The 18,368-nt window shown below is 29.3% G+C and overlaps 5 protein-coding genes across 6 annotated transcripts; 3 read left to right on the forward strand and 2 right to left on the reverse strand.

The window, feature by feature from the left end:
* Window positions 1-42: 42 nt before the first annotated feature.
* On the forward strand, window positions 43-6,555 carry LOC105143639 (uncharacterized). Its single transcript, XM_011052091.2, has 7 exons — window positions 43-1,962; window positions 2,158-2,426; window positions 2,709-2,891; window positions 4,393-4,645; window positions 4,861-4,929; window positions 4,996-5,085; window positions 5,853-6,555. The coding sequence occupies exons 1-7, from the start codon at window positions 1,675-1,677 to the stop codon at window positions 6,003-6,005; spliced, it is 1,305 nt and encodes a 434-aa protein (XP_011050393.1). The 5' UTR covers window positions 43-1,674; the 3' UTR covers window positions 6,006-6,555.
* Window positions 6,556-7,936: 1,381 nt separating this feature from the next.
* On the reverse strand, window positions 7,937-11,998 carry LOC105143500 (protein KRI1 homolog). Of its 2 annotated transcripts, none has more exons than XM_011051876.2 (9): window positions 11,855-11,998; window positions 11,677-11,753; window positions 11,100-11,501; window positions 10,692-11,008; window positions 10,422-10,603; window positions 10,087-10,343; window positions 9,741-10,004; window positions 9,455-9,612; window positions 7,937-9,373 (listed from the first exon to the last, which is right to left on the reverse strand). In XM_011051876.2, the coding sequence occupies exons 1-9, from the start codon at window positions 11,961-11,963 to the stop codon at window positions 8,743-8,745; spliced, it is 2,397 nt and encodes a 798-aa protein (XP_011050178.1). In that variant the 5' UTR covers window positions 11,964-11,998; the 3' UTR covers window positions 7,937-8,742. The 2 variants fall into 2 exon arrangements, with proteins under 2 accessions (XP_011050178.1, XP_011050177.1); XM_011051875.2 differs by having other exon boundaries at window positions 11,100-11,507.
* A 43-nt stretch (window positions 11,999-12,041) lies between these two features.
* On the forward strand, window positions 12,042-13,757 carry LOC105143501 (uncharacterized). Its single transcript, XM_011051877.2, has 2 exons — window positions 12,042-12,242; window positions 12,634-13,757. The coding sequence occupies exon 2, from the start codon at window positions 12,655-12,657 to the stop codon at window positions 13,318-13,320; it is 666 nt and encodes a 221-aa protein (XP_011050179.1). The 5' UTR covers window positions 12,042-12,242; window positions 12,634-12,654; the 3' UTR covers window positions 13,321-13,757.
* A 234-nt stretch (window positions 13,758-13,991) lies between these two features.
* On the reverse strand, window positions 13,992-16,197 carry kin17 (kin17 DNA and RNA binding protein). Its single transcript, XM_011051878.2, has 3 exons — window positions 16,014-16,197; window positions 15,348-15,822; window positions 13,992-15,228 (listed from the first exon to the last, which is right to left on the reverse strand). The coding sequence occupies exons 2-3, from the start codon at window positions 15,751-15,753 to the stop codon at window positions 14,453-14,455; spliced, it is 1,182 nt and encodes a 393-aa protein (XP_011050180.1). The 5' UTR covers window positions 15,754-15,822; window positions 16,014-16,197; the 3' UTR covers window positions 13,992-14,452.
* A 930-nt stretch (window positions 16,198-17,127) lies between these two features.
* Window positions 17,128-18,333, forward strand: RpL35 (ribosomal protein L35). Its single transcript, XM_011051880.2, has 3 exons — window positions 17,128-17,253; window positions 17,632-17,768; window positions 18,057-18,333. Exons 1-3 carry the CDS (start codon window positions 17,251-17,253, stop codon window positions 18,286-18,288), a joined length of 372 nt encoding a protein of 123 aa, XP_011050182.1. The 5' UTR covers window positions 17,128-17,250; the 3' UTR covers window positions 18,289-18,333.
* The last annotated feature ends 35 nt before the right edge of the window (window positions 18,334-18,368 follow it).

Genomic DNA, 18,368 nt, shown 5'->3' on the forward strand with positions numbered 1-18,368 from the left:
CTGTAAAATAGTTATAGTAGTCTCTACAAAATATTTAATAAATTCTTTTACTTTTTCCTTTTAAATTTTAAAATAAAATTTTATTCGTTGTAATTTATCGAATAAGACCGATCACTTTCAAGATTTGATCTTTGTAAATTTTGTAGATAAAATTTCTACAGGTGTAAAAATAGTTAGTGTTATTTAATATATATACATATAATGATATTTAATATAAAGATGTTATAAATTTTTGATAAATTAATTTAATAAATTTACATAATAAAACAATAATGATGAGAGATATATCCACGTAATATATTCTTCGATAATTAATTTTTTCAACTTGGGAAAGCGGACTATGTGGTCATAAATTTAAAATACGTCGAAGATGCTTATAACCATATACTTTTTAAAAATATGCGTCAGTCATTATAAATATTTTTTGTTTCATCTTAATATTTACTACTCATTTCCCTTTATTACATTATTGCACATGGTGCGAGATGTATATATCGGAGTATACGACCTTCCGAATGTAGAGTTCTTGCAATATGTACGATAGTTGCTTGTAATTATTTAAATAATATGTTATAAAATAGAATTTTTGTAACAATATATTAAATATAAAAAATAATGATTATTACTAATTTACAGAATAATTTTATCTAGTATACGACAATCTATTAAAATTTTTTTTGTTGTATATTAATCTTCTTTAACAAATGTCAGTAACATAAACTTGCGTTTTTAACCTTCGTATTGTCGTTAATAAGATAGCTCTTAGCTTGATACTTGTACGATATCGATCTTCCCGATGAAGTCTCCCGGGCATTTATCCATTATGGGATCACGGACACCCGAGGTATTTGTCGCTTATTTCACACTACTTGCCTTGTCATCGTTTAAATTTATCATTATTTCTATTGCATAATATTGCCGTTCCATCTGTAACAGCAGTTTTATGCTTATTCGGCATTCTACAATTTAATTTGATAAAATTTGTTATAATTTTTAAAAAAATTTGTTTAAAATCAATACTAAAAACATTTTAATCAAGATATTAAATTTTTGTTTTAATTTTTACATCTTCTCGAAAAAAAACTACTTCTAATATGGAGAAAAATATAGTAGAACATGTAGAAAAGAATTTGATATTTATCGCACCGTGCTGATCTTTTCAAAAATTAAAAATAATAGCAATTTTTTTTCAAAATTTCTATTGCAACTTCTCTATAATCCACAGAGACATTATTTATTATTTCGGTGATTTAAACCGAAGCAAAATTTCAGAAATTTTGAAATTCCACAGCGTATTCGTTGTGGAAATGAAAAAAAAAAGACGCAGACGACTTTATGCAATACGCTTGCGAGTGGATATTGATTATAAGATGAGTGAATGAATCCTTTGGGACATACATTGCGAGGCATCGCGGACATCGTTTACTTAGATTGTGCGTTCACCACTTCACCGCAGCCACCACCTATTCGACCACCTTCGACTTCCCACTTTTGTCGGGGGTGACATTTAGTATTACGCTGTCTCATATGTGCAAAACACGTGAGGTGACATAGGTTACAATACTCGTTTATTTTTCGATTGCGAGGTGCACGTACATTTGTAGTCGACGGTGAAGGGTTCGTCATTATCGAGGCTAGTGGTTTTGTACTTTGGTTTTGTACTCATCCACGAAGATGTTTGAGCCGAAGACTGTTCATGAAATGATCACGCCGATGTTAATGGCGAACGCCATCGTCGGCATGGGAATTTGGTCCTCCAATCGAGGCAAATTTCTAAACATTGCATACTCGTTGATCTGTCTGGTGACGTATTGCGTCGTGATGAAGCTGTCGATGGACAGCCTGGGAAGTCATTATTTGCCCAAAGTGACTTCACTCGGAAATTATACATTTTATGGGATCTTCTATGCCAACATCTGCCTGACGCTCTGTCTTATTCCTTGCGGCTGGTTGAGGAAAAAGGTAATTTAATTTAAGGGATCGTCGTAGAGATTGATATTAGCGTGCGAAAATGTCAAGATGTAAAATCTAATTAAGAAAAAAGAATTAATTTTTATATAGTATTTAAATATAAGCTCTTTATTCAACTCTTAAAAAGGATTTTACTGAACGTGGACTCGTGCGACTTGCATTATTGTTATTTTTCGACATTCGCAGTACATGAAGGCAGCAATAATGCGCATAGCGATGTGCGAAAAATCTTTGGAACAAATGGGATTGGAGAAGAACTATCGGAGATTGTATCGGAATCAGATTATTGCTCTCATATTCGTCGCAGTGATATTCATCGTATTTATAGTGGTCAATTATGATGGGATGTTCGTGGAGGGTACACCTTTGCATGTCAAAATTATCATTACGTTTGCCTTTAATTATCCCGTCGGCTTGCTCTACGTGAGTGACGTATCGTTCTTACACTGGGTCAGGTAAAATGATCCTGCATGAATACAAACAAATATGTAACGAATTAATCCCAAATTTGTGCAATCTACGAATGCACAAATCAATAGCTTTGAGAGATGTAATAATTTTATACTTCTTTTACTTAATTGCAAATTTTTGTACATTAGTACATCAGTATTCTCTAAATTTTAGTATTACTCAAAAGAGTGAGATTTCACTTCAAGAAATTTAGAGAATATAATTATTGAAAATTATATATCTGTAAATAATTGCTGGTTTTCCCTCTCTTGCTCTTACGCTTGAAGCTACGCGAAGATTCGGTTCACTCAACTGAACAATCTGCTGAGACTCATGTTAACGACTACGCCAGATTCGCCACAGCACAAAAGGGTACTGAAAATGAAGGACGAGTGGGACAAGTCCTTTGTCGCATCCACGCAGGAGGATTCTAAGTCTAAGGATAATACCGATACGATGAGGGCCGTTAAGTGAGATCTTTACTTAAACACGTATAAATAAATTTTTTGTAATTTTGCACATTGAGATCACCTTATATGTGCATTTTGTACACGTGTATATTTACAATTGCGTTACTCAGAATTTGCATGATAACAAGTCATTTATGACTAATGGTTATGACTAATGTCAATTTTATCTTGATCTGTTAAACATTTATTTAAAAAATATGGTAATTAACACATTCATAACTCACAACTGACATGGTACCACAAATGTACTGTTTTTCACAAATTAATTAAAGTAGATAGTTTAATGTAGATAGTTTAATGTAGTACTACGGTAAAGAATAATGCTTATTTGTATATTAATTGTATATTAATTTTCTTCCACGTGTGCTTTCTATATAAAAATTATGCGTTTCACGAGAGTTTTCTCCATGTCCAGATCCATTCTTGAAATGTTAACGTTTCGTGAACCTTGCAGTTCACTTCATCAGGGCGAGAAGCAGCCTGATGAGAGTATACTCGCAAAACACATAATCTTTATGTATATTAATTTGTATTATTTTATTATTGTTATTGTTTTATTAGTTTCTTTTCCGTAAAATTTATATAATAAATTATTAATTCAAACTTAAAAATTTAATTATGGTATATTAATACTCTATGCAATGAGTATAATTTATTTTATTATTTTCCCTTTTGTTAATTGAATTACATAATTTAATTTATAAAATTTTTATTGTATTACGATCTATATGTATTAAAATATTATTTAATAAATTAAATTATAATAAATTATTTTTTTCAAATTTATCTTTGTAATAATGATCTTGTTAACAAATGATCTTTAATTCCTTCGTTTATTTCATTTTCATATATTAGGTGTTGGAATTAATTCGTAGCGTTTTTTAATGAAAGAATGTTATTTATTTCACATGAGCATTAAAAAATACATTAATGAAAGTACTTCCCATCACTTGTAAAACGCTACGAATTAATTCCAACACCTAATACATAAATTATTTTTATTAAAATTGAAATTTAATTTTTGTTCAATTCTGTTATATTATTTTAGTGCATTTGTGTTTAAAAATAATTTTTATAAAAATATAAGAAAATTTTTTCTAAAAATTTTTTAAGTAAACATTTGATATGTTCATAAATACACGTAAACATCCGTCTGTCACATACTTTTGCTCATATAAGGGAACTGTATCAAAGAAATCGCATTAATCGCACTATCGAATGTGTACGGTATTATTGCAATATAATCGCAAATGAAGCAATATTTTATTTAAAAAATTTTCACTTTTCACATTTCCGCCCTAGAGAAAAAGTTACATGATAGCTTCTGGTTCATCGTGTGAATTCCCACTAGTTAATTATTTATTCTTGAAAATGATATAACAAATTTATTCGTATAATTGATTAAATTTTTTAGTACTTTGCAACAAAATGTATTATAATGTATATATACTTTTTCGAAACGGTTTGGTTAATAATATTCTCTTTTTTATGCTGAACAAAGGCAAGTTCATTTGGAATTAATCAAGTCTACCAGGTGTACGAATGATGCGTTCGGCATACAGATCCTCTTTTCTATGACGGTGTCGTTCGTATTCATCACTAGTCTTCTGTACTACGCTTACAAGATTTTCTGGCAAGGAAGCTATTCTAAAGAGGAATACAAGAAGGAAATAATACCGGTCATTAGCTGGATTCTGTTCTACTCATCGAAGGTCCTCGTCATAAATCATATGTGCGCAATGGCGAGCGTTGAGGCAAGCAAAATTTTTATACATTCTTTCATTTTTTGTTTGTGTGTTTTAGAGAATCAGTATGTTTTTTAAAAAACATAAGTTCTTTCAAATATTATCACTTTTTTGAGTAGTAAAAACATTAATTGCGTGGTAACAATCGCGATATATATATATATATATATATATATATATATATATATATATATGTACATATATTCATGCATGAATTTTCGCAGGCTGCGAACACAGGTGATATAATCTGCGAATTGTACGAGCCAACGACCAGCAAAGAATTTCGTGCGGAGGCAAGTCCATCATCTTATTTTAATGAAATAACGAGAAACAGCATTTAATATCGAAATTTGTTACAGATACGAGATTTCACTCTGCAATTGATACAGAATCCGTTGACATTCACAGCGTGTGGCTTCTTCAATCTGGATCACACGTTTATTCATGGGGTAAGTATTAATGAATCGCTTGAATAAAGCGGAAAGTTGTTTCGAAGATGTGAAGTGGTATGATAAGTTTCTTATATTAAATTATAATGAAATTTAATATATAAAAATAAAGACTTTTAACCTATTGTAAAAATATAGACTCTTAAGTAATCGCTCGCACACTGATGATGCGTATTAGTATGACCTTTTATACTTTATGTTCACCCTAGTATCATTGTTTATTAGTATTAATTTTCATTTACTCTTTGTTACTTCATGCTTCACTAATGATTAATCTGAGACTTTGTCTTATAACTTTTATGCCTGCAATTAAGAATTAACCGTCGAAAGTTATAAAATTTCATACGTTAACGCCAGAACACGATGAAAGTATACAAAGTATCTAGTATTTCAAAATAGAAGAAACTCTAGAGATTGTAGAGATGATTTTTGATATTTCTCTAACTTATTTTATAATTTTGATCAATTAATTTTATTTGCTTGAAAAAAAAAGAAAATAAAATTTGAGAAAATGTAGCAATAAATTTGCAATAAATGTACATAAAAAAATCGCAAAAATTGAAAAACAGCAGCAATTGTTTTTTTTAAATATTTATTTGAAGATAAGAGTTCCTGGATTTATTTGTACAATTAAGGATTTAAAAAAATTGAAGATAAAATAAGATCTTTAAAAATAATATATAAATCTCCTCTTTCTCTCTCTCTCTCTCTCTTTCTCTCTCTCAGATAAAGTATATAAAATCAAAATCGAATTTCTTTTTTCTCAGGTCATTGGCTCGGTCACCACGTACCTCGTGATTCTCATCCAAGTTGGAGATTTACCTACAGGAAATGATAAACCACCGAATACTACCATACAACCATTCGACGAGTCGAATATTACTATGACCGATGCATTTACAACCATTACTTCTCCGTAAAAGCAAATTTCGCACATTTTTCATTTCTCATTGTTTTATACAAATTTAAGAAATTGAAGATTTGACGAAGTACGCGTGTGATCGTTTTTCTGAATATATATATATACTTAACTTTGCGTCACGTGATGCGAAGACAAAAAGTCTATTAATTTTTTCTTATTGAGTGCTGAAACTTTCATACACGGAAATATACATATTTTAGCAAATTGAAATATTATTTATTATGATATGTAGAATAAAGTGTTATTCTATATCTTTTTCTATAAATGATATCGATTTTTCTCCAGAAGAGAACACAGTACACAGAATAATCGCAAGGTAAAACCGCTTTTTGTAGAACTAAATTTATTTTATGCCTAAATGCACTTATTTCATAGTCTCTAATGATTTCCCGAATTTACATTCTTATCTTCGAGATCGTACACGAAGGGGCAGCGCTGTAAAGTGTTTAATTGTCTGATCAGTTAACGAGGAACCGATGAGATCGGATTCTAGCTGACGATTTTCCGCCAATTAGAACGCCGCCGGGGATATTGTGTCAATTACACTACCCTAAGTGCATTTATCCTCCTCAGTTACTATCCAGATGGAGGTGTTAGCCCGTGAAATTCGGTCCTGCCGTAATTCAATAGGTCCTACAACTTGGGCACAGCACTTCCCCAATCGATTATATCGATTATACGTGCGAGTGAAATTTTCACAGGATTTTTTCTTTTTTTGTACAAATTCTTTCAAATTTAATTAACAATATATTTTTTATCCTTACATAGTATTTTATATTTAAATAATACGTATGCTATTTTTTTTTATTTCTTCGATGTGCGGATGTCATTATAGTGTTTTAATGCTTTTCCTACAATTTGTTTATGTATCTTTTCTTTGTATTTGTTGAACATATATAGACAAATTAACTGAATAAATCTATTTCTGAAAAGCAAGAATTCGAGCAATTTTAGAATTAAAATATTGCAAAAAATATTTCATTGTATTATAGAACTGCGTTTTACTTTAACCCACCCGATGATGTTCCATCGGCGCATTCGATGCATAATCCGCGAGGAAACATGTTCGAACGTACGGTTTGAAGACCAAGGGGGATGTGTAGGACGTACGTTTACATCGAGGATAACATTAATTGGGAATTAAGGGCGCGAACGCCGGTGGCCGTCAGGAGCCACCTGCTACTATACTAGTACTTCTCGTTGAGCTAAGGGGATTGATTTATTGTACCCGGGGGAGAAAGAGGGTTTGCCGACCGTTTCGAAGCGAATCTAACCAATGTCGTTGTTCCCTCCTGTTAAATAAAATTCTGAAGAGGCATCGTGGATGCATTATCAATGATATTGTTTTCTACAGTCGCTCTTTTCTCCGCAAGTGATCAAATTTTGTTTTAAATTACATACGATCACATTTTATACGATTTGGTAGCCAATTCTGTTTATTCTTTAATATTATACATATAGATATAATATAAAAATACTTTTGAATTAAATTGAGAAGAATGCATATAAGTCGAAATATTGAAATTTTAAATAAATATTTTAAATATAATAATATATTTCTATTTATCGTTCATTTGTTATAAGCGATACAATTAGGAAAATAAAGTCCTTCAGGAAATAAGCTTAAATATTTTGAATTGTTAAAATGTAATATTAATTTTGAAATGTACAACTTTGAATGTAATGACTGATATAATTATAGAGAAATAAAAGTACTTTTAATGTACTTTTAATGTACTTTTAATGTATATCTTAATGTACTTTTAATGCGTATTTTTTTTCATGTTACCATTTTTTTTTTACGAACAATTAAAAAATGACACGTCATTGTTGTAACAAATAAATAATATATATTATATATTTTTTATATAATGGAATTTGTTAAATCGAAATGACTATAATAGAAATATTTAGCGTGGAAAATAAATATTTGCTGCGATTAAAAATAATTTTATTAATGTTCCATTATAAAAAAAATTATAATGCTTATAAAACAATCTTAGTAATATATATACAATATAATCTTCCTTGAAAAACTCTTAAATTCCTGATTTAATTTTCCAAAAGCATGATCGCATATACTGTTTAAAAATTAATTTGATTAATAATATTAAAAAGTTAAAATTGTTTTAATTAAAATTTGTTCATTATTTCCATTAAAATTTTAGTAGATCGAAAGGAAAAAAGATATGTATGCGAAGAACTTGGTAAATGAAATCCGTAACGCGCCGATCAATGGGCTGTTTTCTCTCGAGCGAAGCATACGGGCTGGATTAGAGATGGAAATTGTTGGATATAGGCAAACACAAACAGCAGCGTACGATCCTAATAATCCGCAAACGTCGTTTATCATCCGAAAGCGGATCCGCCCTAACTCGAGACCACTCCTACTCGAGGGTGCGCGCAGTCGCTGACTGTTGTCTCTTATTCACCTTTGTGTGTGTGTGTGTGTGTGTGTGTGTGTGTGTGTGTGTGTGTGTGTGCGCGCGCGCGCGCGCGCGCGCTTTTATATTAAACTTGTTATGCCTATCTAAACTTATTATATATCAATACATTTTTCTATTTATTTATTTATATCGTATATATATATATATATATATATATATATGTACATACATTATATCTATAGAAAAATATTAGTAAATGCTAATAAATAAATGCTAGAATTTAAAATCATATAGATATGATTTTATATTTGCTATATTTATGATTATGCAAAGATAGAAAATCCATATTTACAATCTTTTATTACCATATTTTAATTTATTTTTCAATTTCTTAGCATTTATTCCATATGTCTTCAATCTTTCTGCATTCAAAGACATCGTTGGATCATTATGATTTGGTTTGCGTCTTCCAGTATTCATTTGGTTAAATTGAGAACTCTTATTCCTGTTTTTCCTCTTACCTGTAAATTTGTCAATAGCTACCTTTTTGTTATTATTTTCTGCTTTAATTTTGTTATTAATCTCTACGATATCTCTATTTTTGTTATTATTCTCTATGTTGTTAATGTCCATTTTTATTTGAGAATCTTCCGTCGTTGTGTTATCTATTTTCATTTTCTTAGAAATCGGAGCATCGCTGTTGACTTTTAAGTTGTTCTTTCGTTTCTGCTTTTTATTCTTATTTATTATATTTTTCTCTTGTGTATCCTCATTTTTTTCCTCCTTTCCACTTTCATCCTTATTATGTAAATTATTCTGTACATCGTTCTCTGTTACATGCATGATTTTTTCTCTAGAAACAATATCAGCATTAGAATTACTGGTTTTAGCTCTCTTCTTTCGCCTATGTTTCTTATTATTAGTTTCAGTTTGTTCAGTAACATTTTCGCCTTTTTCTTCTTCTTTCTCTTCAGGTTTGCTAAATATACAAGAAAATAACATGTAATTTATAATATGTATAAAATATCTTATATGTTCTTAATCCTCGTATAATACTTACGTATATAAACTCTTGAGAATTTTTCGTTTATTTGTTTCATTCATTGATTTTTCTTTATATATTTGAATCTCATTATTTTCTACGTGTTCTGATTTATATTTAAGAGCTTGTCTCAAAGAACACCACTTATTTAACTCTTTATCATCAGCCATTAAAATCTTGAAATAAGAGAATGTATATATATTTATTAAATTATAAATTATAAAAATTATATTATTAGAAATGATTTCGTTAGAATTATTGGTTTTAATATATTAATGAATTTTACACATGAATTAACACTTACTTCTTCAACACTTAATCCATAGTTGTTTGGCACTACTTTTCGATATTTAAATCTACAAGGTAAATCTCCTATCATATCCTCATAATCCAACGAGTAATATTGATCAAAATAATCTGCATATGAAGGAAACTGTTTTGGATTAAATTTCGGTTTCTCCTTTGCTATAAGTTCAGCAAATTTAGAACGTTTTCTTCGTTTTTTCTTTTTTGTATTTTCTATGACTTCGGATTGTAAATCTCGGGATTCATTATAATCTGCATCCATCTATAATCAGATGACTAGTAAAATTCCCATATAAAATATATTAGTAAAACACACCATATAATAGATAAGTTATAATAAGTACATTAAAATCTGGATCTTCACAATGAGGTCCTTCGTATTGTTCAGCTTTCACGTCAATTTTATCTGTAGTTGGATCATAAAAGTCCCACTTCTCAATATCCAATTCTTCATCAATCTCTGGGAATTCTGGTTTCTGCATCTCATCTTCACCACCAGCATAATATTCGTCATTAAAAATCTCTTTCATCTTTTTGTCATGTTCATTTGGATCAAAATCGGAATCAAAATCAACGTTATCGAAGCGCATATCATCATTTCCTGCAGTAGACATAACATAATGTTGACTAATTTAACATAAATTTTACCTTGTAGATTTAAAAATTAAAGTTATGTTACCTGTGATTTCTTTCAATTTTTCTATTTTGTCTTCTATTTCTTTTCTCTTCAATGCCTTCAATTGCTTTAGTTCTTCTCTCTTTTGTTGTTTCTCTTGTTCTTTTCTTTGCTTAACTTCTGTTCTCTTTTGAGCTCTGCGCGTATCTTTTTTCCGCATTGAGTTTTCCATCGTTCGTGGATACCTTAATAAAACATAAAATTCACGAATAAAAAAAATGTTAACATATTTAATAACTAACATTTATATTTATATTAAATAAGAACTCGTACCTTTTGATATAGTCTTGATCAGGTTCTTCATATCTAAAATTGTATTTACGTTCAAATGCCTCTTGTTTTTCAATAGTCTTTTCATCTTCTGACAAATTCTCATCGCTGTCATGAATAACTTGGTTATACTCTAAGCCAACATCATATGATTCTTTATCCATATACTTATTATTTAAAATATAATCTCTTAAAAATTTCTCATTTGAATCTAAATTGGAATCCAACCAAAAATCGCGTAATGGTTTAAGAATTTCTTTGTCCTTGAGATCTATGTTCACTTCTTGACCTTTCAACCACTTCTTATATGATTCTTTTTCCTAAATAAAACAATAATAGCATTATACAAAATAATACATACATATATATACATACATACACATGTAAAAATTGTAATCATTGAAACTATACTTCATGTTTTTCATCTTCTGTCTTTTGTTTTATTTTTAAAAGATCATTATCTTCATTATCCTCTTCGTCTTCATCTTTTAGAGCATGTTTAAAACTATCTCTTAATTCTTTTTGTTCCTGCACATAAGTGGACGTTTTAGAGTCAGCTCTCTGTTTTGCATCATCTTCATCTTCGCTACTACTAAACCGTCCATCTCTCTCTAATATTATCTTACGTTCGTAATCGCGTAAAGAAATAGGTTTCTCTTTTTTTAACTTTTTCTTTCCTATTTTTTTTGCTTCAGTACTTTCCGATGTTCCAGGTTTATCAATATTATTAAAAACATTTTCATCATATATGCTCGGATCTTCAGATTTCAAACAAGCCAATGTTATGAGAAACTGTTTATCAAATTCTGGATCCTGAATCTAAAAAGAATTAATTACTATTATTATGCATTTTTAAAAATCAGTATTATTCTACACAAATTTTTATGAGATAAAAAGGAGACAAAATCTAATAAGTAAGAAAATATTTATGATAAAATATATGATAAGAGTAATTAATAATTTGTTAACTAACTAGTAATCAACATACATTCTCATCTTCTGATAAACTACTATCACTGGACTCGTCCTCTGAAAATGTAGCATCTTCTCCATATCTTGCCTTCACTGTAAGATAATTAAAAATGGAAAAAAATTATAATATATTAGGGAGAATTATTATCCAATAAAAAAATCTTTTGTGTCTGTTAAAGGTTAGGTTCACTCACATTTATGTAATTCTTCCTTTTGACGAAAATTATCGTAGATATTGGCATATTCCTTGTTTATCTTCAATTCTCCATCGGAGTCGGAGTCATCGCAATTGAATAACGACATGTTACGAGTATTTTTTACCAACTTTTAGTTAAATTATTGACGATTGATCGTGGTGCACAAAACGTGGGTCGTAGGTGTGTGGAGGTCGTGGATTGTCGTATATATGAATTACGTTACGTAGCCATATATACGTACGATCTAACCTAGTTTTGATGAAGCGTGTTTGTAATATTTCATGTAGTGTGATTTTATCAATAATTAAATGCTTCAAAAGCTTTGAAGCATATTAAAAATTTTATCGCGAAGAATATTTTATATTGAAGAATATTTACCGAATGAGTAAGGATCCCAATTAACAATTAAATTGTATTTGTTATGATTGAGTTAATGTAATTGAGTTGAATTTATTGTTTAATTGTAATATTTTTAAGTATTGCAGCATTGTAGTATATTTGTATTTTTTTTACGTTATTATTTTGTTCTTACAGCTTCAATGATAGTTTCTTACTATATATTTGCTGTAAAATAGTATATATTATATATGTTATTATAAGCATATTTTTAAAAGAAATTAGTACAATATATTTTAAGTGAAATATAATAATTACATATATATTAGATTATTTAATAAATTTAATATGATATAATTAATCTAATACAGTTTAGTTAATAAGTCTAGGCAGTCATTTCTTCTTTAATGATTATTCATATGTTTTTACATTTGTTACAGGATTATTTGTAAGTCACAAAAATGGCTTATCTTCTGAATAAGACTTCCATTTTATGGCGATCTGTTTTTCATAAGAATATAATTTCTGGTCCTATTAATAAAAATACCCTTGTAAAAAATTATAAACATCTTGCTCATAAGACAAATGCCTGGACAGAACAAAAATATAAACTTAAGGACAATATAAGCAATGGTTACCGACTTGTATATAGGGAACACTCAAATATATGTACATTAATTATTTTAACATATCATTTTGGTTGGCTAAGTCTTGCTGCTAATCTGTCTGTTCTGGGATATTTCGTCTGCATGAAACCACCAGTACAAGAAGAAACAGAGAATCTATTACCCGATGACAAATTAATATTAAGACCTTCTTCTAATTTGGGAAGACTATTATTGATACTTGGTAGTTTTACTATATCGATTATACTCATAGTAGGCAGTAAAACTATTCCGTTCCGAATTTATCATAATTCTGCAGATAAAATATACAAGGCTGTGTTTGTAAACAGAATATTAGGCAAAACACAAATGGAAACTTTTGGCGAAAGTACTATTGTTCCTGTATTTAGTCGTAATCGAGGAGATATATTTTTTAAAATCAATGGCCGTATTGTAATACTTGATAAAGAATGTTTCCCAGTACAAAGCATGCGTGAGCGAATGATTCACAAAATCGAGTAGAACTATATATATTATATTTATATACTATTGCACTCTGTATATATATCAAAGGAGAACAGTATCATTAACAAATATCACTGTGTGATATTTGTTAATGATACTGTTATCCTTTTACATCAATCATGTAAACAAGATCGAGCTAACATTAATATATCAATATATAAATATATTTTTTATGAAATAATAATAAACATATGTATAAAATTAGAACCATCACGCTTTTATTTTTTATTTCAATTTTTTAGAGATAATTTGTATTGTATACTGTATGAATTCTATATATTGTAACAATAAATATTTAGCTTAATTTTCTTAAATTTTTTTTTTAGATAAAAATATAAATTTTTATATACACTCTTATATTATATATATATATGTAGAGAATAAATTTACTATACATATTCTTGCAACATATAAAAGCATTTGGAAAAGAAAAATATTGTAGTTGGATACATATGAAATAAATAATGGTTAATGGTTTTTGTTTTATTTAAAACGTATAATAATACAAAAGATATATATATATATATATATATATATATATATATACACATACATACAAAATGAATATTTAGTCGAAAAAAATATAAGACATTTAAAAATTCTGATATATCCTTACAAAGAAGGACAATATACATTTATATATATATATTCATTCATTTCTGAAATAATTGTTTTATTTTTTATATTTCTTAATTTAACAAGAGATTGATACTTATCAAATTTAAAAAACAATAATTTCAGACTTTGATTTTAAAATTATAGCATTTTATTTGTGTGGACGATGAGATTTCTGATTTTCCTAATTTTACATATGTATTTGCACCATACAAACACTGATATGTAATAAAATGTAATTGTGTGATAATATTCAATAAAAAGTTTGCCTTAAATGGACGTTTCACAAAAAATTGTTTCTCAGGAATTGCATGTAAAATTTATATTATGTAAAGTAATATAAATTATATTATTTTATGATATATGCTTTATATACAAGCTTGAAATTTCTTATTTAGCTGTTAAATTTGTACACAGGTGCTCTTCAAAGTAATACGAATGTAATACAAGCTATCACTGAATAACGTTAAAATATAATATCTTTTTCCTAGTATTTTTTTCACACAATTGTTTTTCAATCTACATACTTGCATACTTGTTCATATGGCAGTTTCTTCAAGATTTGCTTATCTTTTTCGAGTTCAACATCTATGCTATAATGCTCTATATGTAATTTTTTCACTATTGCTCTTATACCTTTATGTTTTCCCCAAAGAATAAGAACTTCTTTACCTATCGCAGGAATTACTGTCTCTAAATATTCTTGATCTAGTCGTATAATATGTCCATTAACTTCTTCTGGTGTCTTCAGTTTTACTTTACCAACGAAACCATCTATTCCAATTGATTGAACAACGCCTTTAGCTTTGTAATATTTGTCACCTAGACTCTTCGTGGTTACTTTAACCATTAAACCTTCCCTAAGCCAACCTTCAGATGCAGAAGGATCATCATTATTTTTTAACTTCTTGACAGATTCTGTTTTATTGTCATTATTGGATCTTTTGAGTTTTTCGTTTTTCTCATCGATTGATTTATTTGAAACTGATTTACTTTGGCTATCTTCACTTTTTATCTTCTCCTGCTTTACTTCAAGAACAGGAAGCAATTTTGGTTTTGGTTTTAGCTTTATGTCAAGGACCAAAGGTGTATCGTTCTCAGGACGCATCAATGGTGTCTTAGATGTCTCACCCTTCTCATCTTTTGTATCCTGTTTTGCTCTTTCTATTTGCTTGTCAATAAAATCCATCAGTCGTTCTTCATCGTCTTTGTCCATTTTTTCCTTCTTCGCTTTTCTTTCCTGTGCTGCAAGTGTCTCAGGATCCCTATCAATATATGTTATATACCAGCCTAAAATAATATAAAATACATTTTTTTAAATCTAAAATTTTATCGATAGATAAAATGTATCTATATCTTTGTATCTATAATTATCAACAATTACAAATAAATTTTAACAATATACAAGCCTTTTTCGGTTTCGTCGACAACACACTGTCCAGTACGTCCAAGCCATTTTACAAATGCAGTCAAAGTGAGCCATTGAGTTGCATTCATATGTATATGTCCTCTATCGGCAATGTACTCTTGGTATACTCGATTTGCTGGTACTCGTCTGGTGCCAAATTGTCTTTTCAATAGATTCAGATATCCCTGTGAAAATTCCCGTGAGAATTGATCCATATATCGATGAGCATTTTCTGCGAACAGCAATAGCTGCCGATGATGTGACTCTGACATCGTGTGACATTTGAATCCATTCTCATCCCGACATTGTTTTTGACACATTTGACAATACCACCTTAACTTCTGCAATCCTTTTGCCTTGATTTTATTAGCGATGTACTTTGGTGTGCCTACTTCATGCTTCCCCATTGTTTATATTCTATTCTTAGCTCAGTTTTAGCTCAAAGAAAGAGAGCCAGAGAGAGAAAGGGTTGAAACCTACAATAGGATAATAAATCGAATAACAATAAGATGTTTATTTTAAAATCTAATTCAATCATAAATTTAAAAATATATATAATAGTAATTTGTTTATAAGAATTACAAGCATTGTTTACAGGTTAGAAGAAAGAATAAGGAAAAGTTCAGTATTTTTATCACATTTTTTTATCTTGGCATATTGAACTTACAAGCTATTTTCAAAAACTGCCAGAATATTTTCTTATTCAGCATGAAAATTTTCTTAAACTGTCAGTAAAATAAAATTCCAATAAATTTTTATTATACTCCGTTTGTTCAGTAGTCTCTTTGAATCCAACATATATCCTACGCTCAGATGAGCCAGAGAGAAACCTGAGAGAGGTCACGCCGGCCTTCTTTCTGTTACCGTCGAAATTATCCGTACATTACTGCCAGTACATCCATTTTCAGTTTGCGAACTATGTGATTACATACATTTTCTGACACTATCGATAAAATTGTATCGTCGAAAGTAGAAATGGTTCGTCTCTGTACTAAATTCTCAGGATAGAAGCGTGCCGACTATCCATAGGAGGGATAATTTAATAGATCCTTGAACAAAAAAATTTTAATTTCTATATATATAAATAAAAGTTGGTGAATTTTAATAAACAAAATTGAAAAAATTCAAACAAGTTAAATTAATAAAATTTTAATTCCGCATCTTCTATATATGTAAATAAAAATTGTTAAATTTTAAGGATTAAAAATGTTTTCTGATTTTTTCTTATTAAATATTTTATGTAAGTTTCTATCGTGAGGATTTAATACGGAGACGAATCACATCTATTGGGTCATCTAAAAAGTATCCGTGGTACTTTGTCACTAGATATATGACCATCAACACACAGTGACAAAAAACCGCGGATACTTTTTAGATGACCCAATATTTTCGACAATATAATTTTATCGATAGTGTTAGAAAATGTATATAATTACGTAGTTCTCAAATTGAAAATGGATGCATTGACGGTAGTGTATGGGCGATTTCGACGGTAACAGGAAAAAACCGACCTCAGGTTTCTCTCTGCTACGGTATATGGTGTTAAGTTTTTATTGGCTTCAATGTGATTTGTTGAGTCAAACAGTAAAAACCAATCACATTCGATTACTATTTTAGGCTACATTCCAAAACTTTCTCTCCAAGGAAGATTTTATTTTATATGCTTATATAGTATACGTTACGTGTACTACTATATATTTCGAGTAAAATTTTCCTCGGAGAGGAAGTTTTGGAACATAGCCTTAGTTCAGTGATTGTTATGAATGCACCCATTTATTCTAGGGATACGTAATTTAGCTTTCATTGTACGTTGGTCATTCTGCCTTTCATCAGTGCCCTCTTTATCTCTTTCATGAGCTCATCGTCCATGATTCTTTTCCTTATTGAAAGAAAACCGATTCAAGATGGTTAGTAAGGACGTGAGATTGTAATCCGAATTTATTTATAACATCAATGGTTAATGTATTCCGATTATTTGATGAAAATTGTGTTATTGCCATAGTCTAATCCGTAGCTTGTGAATATTTTCTAATTTTACTCTCGTGACAGATTTATGTCACATAACCTTGTGTCACCGAACACAGAGCATCACAATTGTCGAGTTATAAATTAGATGGAAAATAAAAGAAGATTGTATTTTTTGCATAGCAATTTATATCTGGGCAAATAAAACAATTAATATTACAATCAGATTTATAACAACGATTCGTAACTCGTGTAGTCATTTTGTTTTAGTCAGTATACAACATGTGAATGTACTTAACATGTATATTGAATTATTCTAGGCAAAAGTGAAGTGTTCTGAATTAAGGACCAAAGATAAGCGGGAGCTGATGAAGCAGCTCGAACAGCTCAAAACAGAATTGACCACTCTACGAGTGGCTAAAGTGACTGGAGGAGCTGCATCAAAATTATCCAAGATGTAAGTTTTCTAATTCTTATAATTCATTATAAATGTCTTCATAATCTTTCAAATTATGATGTAAATAATTTATAAAATGATAAAATTATATAAAAATATTAAACATGCATTTATTTGTTCTTTTGATATCTATACTTTATCTCATTTTATTTAAGATTTTAAGAAATTGTAAAGTATTGAAAAATTTGTTGATATATATCATTTTATATGCATAATATGAAATATATAGATAGAAATTAATTTTAATCTGCAATGTTTTTATGAATTTTTCTATTTATTTTATTCTAGTCGTGTCGTGAGGAAAGCTATTGCACGAGTGTATATTATTATGCACCAGAAGCAAAAAGGAAATCTCCGTTTACTTTACAAAAATAAAAAGTACAAGCCGCTTGACTTGAGGCCCAAGAAAACGAGGGCTCTACGTCGTGTTCTTACTCCCTACCAAGCCAGCAGGAAAACGTTGAAGGAGATACGCAAACGCTCTACGTATCCACAGAGAAAATATGCTTTGAAAGCATAGTATGTACATTTTTAATCACTATTCAAAATAAAAATTTCATTAAAATATTGAGTGTTTATTTGCGACAAAATATTGATATT

The sequence above is a fragment of the Acromyrmex echinatior genome, chromosome 2, assembly GCF_024713525.1.
Source record: "Acromyrmex echinatior isolate Ae372 chromosome 2, ASM2471352v2, whole genome shotgun sequence".
Classification (NCBI taxonomy): Eukaryota; Metazoa; Arthropoda; class Insecta; order Hymenoptera; family Formicidae; genus Acromyrmex; species Acromyrmex echinatior.